The sequence below is a fragment of the Etheostoma spectabile genome, chromosome 17 (genome assembly GCF_008692095.1).
Source record: "Etheostoma spectabile isolate EspeVRDwgs_2016 chromosome 17, UIUC_Espe_1.0, whole genome shotgun sequence".
Classification (NCBI taxonomy): domain Eukaryota; kingdom Metazoa; phylum Chordata; class Actinopteri; order Perciformes; family Percidae; genus Etheostoma; species Etheostoma spectabile.
The window spans coordinates 14,105,803-14,113,491 of record NC_045749.1 but is presented as its reverse complement, the minus strand read 5'-3'; the positions used below and the strand labels follow the sequence as shown (position 1 = coordinate 14,113,491).

General features: G+C 37.2%; 1 protein-coding gene across 5 annotated transcripts in view; it reads left to right on the top strand.

The window, feature by feature from the left end:
• Positions 1–7,683, top strand: part of elovl5 (ELOVL fatty acid elongase 5) — a 16,054-nt gene extending 8,371 nt beyond the window's left edge. For 2 of the 5 annotated variants that reach the window (XM_032541908.1, XM_032541904.1), the window contains exons 2-8: positions 746–810; positions 1,200–1,387; positions 3,002–3,079; positions 3,631–3,802; positions 4,309–4,433; positions 5,512–5,646; positions 6,731–7,683. In XM_032541908.1, the coding sequence (XP_032397799.1) occupies positions 753–810; positions 1,200–1,387; positions 3,002–3,079; positions 3,631–3,802; positions 4,309–4,433; positions 5,512–5,646; positions 6,731–6,859 (885 nt within the window). In that variant the 5' untranslated portion in view covers positions 746–752 and the 3' untranslated portion in view covers positions 6,860–7,683. Of the gene's footprint in view, positions 1–27; positions 82–477; positions 483–735; positions 811–1,199; positions 1,388–3,001; positions 3,080–3,630; positions 3,803–4,308; positions 4,434–5,511; positions 5,647–6,730 lie in introns of those variants that run through there. The other 3 variants (XM_032541906.1, XM_032541905.1, XM_032541907.1) reach the window with 3 other exon arrangements.
• The last annotated feature ends 6 nt before the right edge of the window (positions 7,684–7,689 follow it).

The window sequence follows — 7,689 nt, the reverse complement described above, 5'->3', positions numbered from 1 at the left end:
AGAGAGAGAGAGAGAGAGAGAGAGAGAGAGAGAGAGAGATCTCCCTTCCAGCTCCTACACCAGAAAGTTTTTCTTGGCTTGTTAAACTGAAATTATTAAAATTATTATATTAAATGATGGCTATTTATAGGATTAAAGTGAATACTTCTTTATGTGGATTCAAATAAATGTAAATACATGTAACCAAAGTCACTGGTTCTAAAGTCACTCAGTTCTATTTCTCATATTTCAATATCATATAACTTTGAATAAGAGCTGCATTAAGATTGAATTTAGATGAATTATCTAAATTTGATAGATGGTATCCCATTTCTGTCTGTAAAGTCTTAAAGGTATTCTGATAACCTGTATAGCTGTCTTTTACCTTTTATCAATGACAAAGTTCCACATGACCCATATAAGAGCCACAATATCTTATAACCTCAGGGATGTAAAGGGTAAAGGGTTAGTTATTGGGACATGGGACATATTAGGGAGCGTGGGTGGACCAGCTGGAGCACAAACATACAACAAACATACATTGGCATGTATCAACATTGATTTTGAGTTACATTTTGTTATTTAAACACTAGTAGTTAATACCAAAAGACTGATGTTGTTATCATCACTAAACCGTCAAGGCCTTTTTCAGGCAGATTAATATACATATAAAATTCATACTTAAAGCTGCACTGTCCTGCCAGTGTGTTACCAAAAAAAACTCACACTGCTTTAAATTGAATTTTGTTTTTCATTTTGTTTTCAGGTGACAAATGGAGACCATTAATCATATACTGAACACATACTTTGAGACATGGATGGGTCCCAGAGGTAAGTCAAGTTTTTATTGTCATCTTAGTTGCTGTTATAAAATCTGTTGCTGTTGTCTTTAATGTGTTTGTCTTCCAACATGTTGCAAATACTGTATTTAAATGCAAAAGCTCAGCAGAGTTCTATGGTTAACAGACAGGTGAAGGTACTTGTGAAAGTGAAAATGAACTAAAACCTTGACTAAAGTCTTTTATCAAATGCTGTACACATTAGACTTGCACAAGACATCTGCTGAGGGTTTTCACTATCTGGCTGCCAACCTTTCGATTGTTGAGCAAACATCCCTCAGTGTGTGCACTGCTGCTGTTTTCTCTTCTCAAGTTCATGCTATTACCGATGATGCAACCTGATCAACGGTGACGACTTGCCTCTTTATCGCCATATTTCAGATCAGCGGGTGCAGGGATGGCTGCTGCTCGACAACTACCCACCAACCTTTGCACTCACAGTCATGTACCTTCTGATCGTGTGGATGGGACCCAAGTACATGAAAAACAGGCAGCCGTACTCCTGCAGAGGCCTCCTATTGCTCTACAATCTGGGCCTCACAGTCTTGTCCTTCTACATGTTCTATGAGGTAAACAGACTGCTCGACACTGAGATATGTGTAGGCCAAAGCAATCACTGCAATGTCAAACTGTCACACTACAGACTGATTATTAAAAGAAAAGAAAAAAAAGAGGAAAACAACCTGAATCTGAGTCACATACCCACTAAAAACTCTAGTATGTTAATATGGCCAGCTATAGAGCCTATGGACTGGTATGTTCAGTTAAAGGAAAACATTGATGTTTTGAAAAATGCCCTTATTTGCTTTCTTGACAGAGATGAGAGGAGATTCATACCACTCTCATGTGTGTATGTTTAAAATGAAGCTATATGTGTATCAATGACAGGTCGTTATTACAGCCAACAAATTCCTCACAGACATCAGCACAGCCATCTAGTATACAGTATATAGCTGGAAAACTGATTTTGATAAACAGCTGACTATATGATTGAAATTGATAGATGCACTGATGTAAACAAAGTTGGATTATTTGGCAAGGAGCCTGAGGTGAATTTGCTGTTAAAGTTGTATCTGTCATTTTGTGTACCTTTGAGCACCAGGAAGCCAAAACCAGACTTAGCAGTTTTGTGTACGTGGAAGTCTAAAGTAATTGTACTTTCCTCCCCATCCAGCTGGCAGAACAAGCTATTTGTCTTTCTGTCTGTATTGCGTAAGGCCCCAGTGGATCGGTGGCTGTGTGATTCATTAAACCTTGTACTGTGACAATGCCCCGGCCATGGGGTGAACGTTTGGCCATCCGATCATGCCACTTGATCAAAGTACAGGGCAATTTTTTTCTTGTCAACCCTTCAGGGCGCAGTGGTTAGTTACGTAATGATTGTGATTACATGCGTTTGTAATAATATCTTTTACATCTGTAGAATGCTGATGCTGCTTTAGGTTTGAAGAAAGAATCAAGGAGGTATATCAGTTTGGAGGGCTGTCTGTCCTCTCCTGATAAATTACCTCACTCCGTTGCTGGTTCTCAACTGGTGGCAGTTTATTGGCTCTGCTGTTAGTTAGCAAAGACTTTCCCAGCAGCAGGCAACAACAGTGGATATATTGATTTGGTGAATCAGCATTACGCCACGCCATATTCTTGCATTTGAATAATTATAGTTTAAAGGGGCATGCCAATGATTTTACACATACACAAATTAGTTTACTTGTCACAGAGAATACTCCTCAGCCTATAAACACAGTTGTATAATGGCTGTTGTGGCTTTTGTCAAGTCTGAAAAAATAACCTGAGAAAGCCTGTGTGTTACAGAGTTATTGGAGACACTAGCGTATGCCAAGCAGGGACGGTTGAAGATAAATCAAGTCAAAGGTTAACATTTTTATATGATATTGTACATGGTCTCTACAACATTATAACAACAGAATAAATATTTGAGTTTCCATATGGGAATTTTGAGATACAACGTATTTTCCAGCTGAACCCATACAAGGGATTAACAGGATATCTTGGCCAAAGATTGTGGATAAATCACTGGAGTACCACTTTAACGTACAAAGTAAATAGATATTCCTGTATTTGCATTTCTCTTGAAATACCTCCGTGTGCTAAATGGTTTAATTCAATTTAATTAGCTTCCAGTACATTCTGTGATAACATGTTCTAAATGGCTTATTCTTCAGCTTGTTACTGCTGTGTGGTACGGTGGCTACAACTTCTACTGCCAGGACACTCACAGTTCACCGGAAGCAGATAATAAGGTCAGTCTGATTCAGACTGTTCAACATTTTTATGTTTATTGCTGGGGATTATATTTTCATTTGATTGGGTTTGACATAATTGTATTACAAAGTAATCTATGTCCCATTCTGTAAATGTATAAATACCAGTTATTGTAGGACAGCTAGAATATATTGCCCTGATTTCTATGGATGAGTACCTGTAAATCCCAGCAGATAAACTGAAGAGAGTCAATTTAATCCGACTCATGTCATCATGATGACTCGCTTTGGTGTCCCTACTGAGCTCTGCATTGGAGGTGAAAACAAGGTTCAATAAAATGTGCATGGTTTTGCAGACCTGTGGTGATTAAATGAAACGTGTTATCACTGTGTCACTACTCAGATAGTGAAATTGCTTTATTATTTATCCTGAACTTTCAAGGACCTTCCAGAGAGACGTCTGCGTAACACCTTATGTGATAAATAGTGTTGCAGGAATTTGGGAAGAACTTTCGGAATGTATTTTCCTGATTTATCATCTCTGTCATCTCTTCAGGAATATAGAGTTTTTTTCTTGCGTTTCCTCTCAGATCATGAATGTCCTGTGGTGGTACTACTTCTCCAAGCTCATTGAGTTCATGGACACCTTCTTCTTCATACTACGGAAGAATAATCACCAGATGACATTTCTTCACGTCTACCACCATGCTAGCATGCTGAATATCTGGTGGTTTGTTGTCAACTGGGTACCCTGCGGCCATAGTGAGTGTTTTAACACAACTTCACGCTCCAGTATTTACTGTTTAGCCTGAAAGCAAGCTAAATAAGTAGTGCTCTAATGTTAAACCCATTAGCCCCAAAAACAACCACAAAGCCTTAAAGGACACTAAGTGACACATGTTGACCTGAACGCTGCTGCACTGTGTAACATGGGCTACTTTTTGTGCTTTTCTATTAAAGTTGTGCAGAAAAAGCACAGCAGTCTGCAAGCAATGCAGCTCTCAATTTTCCTACACTAAAAATGTCCTTAAACACAATTCATTACTCATCAGATGTTCAGTGTATTTTTTTCTGTATTACTTTAATGTTAATCGCTTCTATTGATTTGACATGAACTTTGTAGTAATGGTTCCAAATGGAGCAGACTAATGACAAGTTAGTAGCTATATGACTATTGCACTCCTGAAGGCAGTCACTTGCCATTCACGGACAGTAATTGCTTGCAGGATATAAATAACTACATGTGTCTCTCATCTGTGTCTCTACAGCATACTTTGGCCCCACCATAAACAGCTTTGTCCACGTTGTGATGTATTCTTACTACGGTCTGTCAGCCATCCCAGCCATGCGGCCGTATCTGTGGTGGAAGAAGTACATCACACAGTTACAGCTGGTGGGTTCATCCTGTTGTTTCTTACTGGTGGTGGAAGACGTGTGGCAATAACAATAAAAAAGTATTTTCATTAAAATGTACTTAAAGTCAAAATCAAAAGTATGCGTAAACAGGCTTTTTTGATTCTGATGTAGTATACATATACTGTACATTATGTTGTTTTATGTAATGATGATTATGATCACTGATGAAAGGTGTAAGTAGCATTTTACTGTTGTAGTTTAACTATTCTATAAACTGTTGGGCAGTTTAATGTGCAAATATAATTACATCCTACAAATATTATTTTGCTTAGTTAAAAAAGTCAGTCAGTGCAGTATGAATACTGTATTTGACTTTTAATTTAGATCAATTTTAAAAAAGTGCTCTAAAAACCCAAGTATGTAGCTTAATAAGTGAACGATTGAGGCAAGTTTCTGCATGCAGAATAATTGAAAAATTAAACCGCTTTGAAAATAGGTTCGATATATTCTACTTTTTCTACTTCTACTAAAGGAAATGTAACTTAAGTGACTTAATGAAAGACTAGAAGGACTTGACAATAAGGAGATGTTGTGCACTGAACAATAATACAGATAATATATTTTGTAAGAAAAAATTAAACATGATAAGGAACTCCTAATTTGCTGCCAAATAGTTATTTAGCAGCAAATTTTACTATTACTAATTTTACTATTACCTCAAGTATTGCAGCAATAGTAAAATATTTAACTTTGAACTGTAGTGAACTATAAATAAAGTAGCATTAATGAGCTATATTTAACGAAGTACAAATTGCAGTACATGAGTAAATGCCCTTTCAACAGTTTTCAAAATTCATCGGTGTATTTTCAGTCTTTGCCCTTTGATTTGTATGTGATGATTGTTATTTTCACATTACATTGTAGAGCTGATGTTGCTTTTAGGTGTTGGACTATTTTTTGCAGGACGCTCTATAGCTTCAATACATTGCAGGCACTTCCACCGTCCATTAAAAGATATTTCAGACTCTGGATCAATATTATGTATCTATAGGCTCTCTGTGTCACCTTCTCACTCTAGTATGTGTCAGCATGTGCATGTTGTGTTTCCTCCACAGATCCAGTTCTTTTTAACCATCTACCAGACGATGTGCGCAGCCATATGGCCATGTGGCTTTCCCAAGGGATGGCTGTACTCCCAAACAAGTTACATGGTCACGCTCATTTTATTTTTCTTAAACTTCTACATTCAGGTCAGTTGGTTTTTCCATTTTAAACAGTTAATGTGTATTAAGTTCACGTCCACTAATGTTTTCTTATTGTCAACAAATCCCATGGAAAAAAAAAACTAACTATGAATTAATCCCACTTGCAAGTATTGTCTGTGTAGTCAAAGCCTTCCATTGTTGTACATAAACTATTCAAAACACATAGATGTGCCACAGTGAACATGGGCAGTGTAGTTTATTGTGAGTCGATCCTACAAATACAGACCTGCTGCTGTAAATACTTATACCGCAGCTGAAAATAGTTCCCAACAAATGCACTATTTACTCCTGTTTAATTAATCTGTTGTGTATTTTGGGCTGTTATATAAGATCCATAGTGAGATACGCCTGATGGATTGTGGGTAACTTTTTTGTAATAATCCGGGTTATCATTGTTATATCTGGTAACATGGAATAGTGAAGAATATAACATAACCTTTACTAAAAACTATAGTGCCAAGCTTCTTTAGAAATTAAATTAAACTGTATATTCCTCTCCCTCCTACAACCCTTGCTCTCGGTCAACTGCTGACATCCATTGTTCATCTGAATGTTTACCTATTTATAGGCCTATAATAAAGCAGCTATTGATTCTCCTGTTTGCACACATGAGGAGTGTGTGTGTGTGACCTGGTGAATAAGTGTAGCAATTTGATTGGTTCTGTTTGGAAAAGGAAATCAAGTTACATCCAGTCAGATTTGTGTGTCTTAGGTAGAGAATTGTGTGTAGTGTTTTGAAAAAAAAAGTGTTTTATGCGTTTTGCTCTTTGAGTGAGAGGTTTCAAAAATTGTGTGACATGTAAAGATTTTGTGTGTAAGCAGTTAAAAAAAGATGTAACACATAACATCAACAAATGTTTTTGATATGATATTGAAGAACTGTGACCAAGCTAAGTACTGATTGGGACATTTAACACCATCTATTTTACAGTGTTAATACCCAAAACCCAAATATCAAATATATGTGTTTGAGTAATTACATTTAAGTATTAGGTAACCCGTTAACCTTATTTCATTTTCAATTATAACATTATGTGTAATAACATGTTATCTCTACCTCTCTTTCAAGACTTACAAGAAGAACAGGGGTTCTCTAAAGAAGGAGCATCACAACAGCTCTCCTGTATCAACAAATGGAAATGCAAATGGAACGCCATCTCTGGAGCGCACTGCATACAAGAAACTGAGGGTGGATTGACATTTGAGAAAGCGCCACCTCCATCTCACTGTAGCGTGTTAGCTTATGCTGCTAAGAGGTATATGGCTCTTCTTATCTAGAATAGTTTAGCGCTCAATTGAATGAGTTGATATAAATCGAGATACTTTCCATGTTTTTGAACATGTTCCTACACATTGATTATATTAATTGATATAGAATTAATTTATTAATATAGTAGAGTATTGTAATATGGTTGCACAATATTGCCTCCTCTACCCTCTAGAGCAGGGATCTTCAACAGGGGGTCCGGGACCCCCCGGGAGGGCCTCAGAGTCAAGGCAGGGGGGGCCTCCAAGTTATTGTTAATTGTTGTGTGTTAATTTTTTTCAAAAAAGTAAAGAGGCTTAACATGAATCTAACATATAATTAGCAAATATAAGTTCCCTCTGATGATAGGCGTACTGGCCTGTAGGTAAGGTAGTCACTAAGACCAACAGATACAGTTAATCCTAAGGATTCACTGTGCCACATGTACGTATGTTTAACATTAGAACATGTTTTATAAAATCACACCACAACAGTTATTTTAATAGCTTAGTATTATATGCAAAAAAAATATCAATAAAGGCTTTAGGCCGCCCTACACCTTACTGTAGGCCCAGGTTATTATGAAACTTATTTTAAACAATATATGCATTAGGGGGTCCCTGCTCTATCTTTCTCTCAGTCCTTGGCTTTGAAGACCCCTGCTCTAGAGGAAATTTAGCCTGACAAGCCAGACCCACATCAAGATGTTGGGTCTGGGAACTCGCCATTGGCAGGGCTCAATCCATGGGGCGGGAAAAACGGTTGTCTTTCAAATTCCCTCT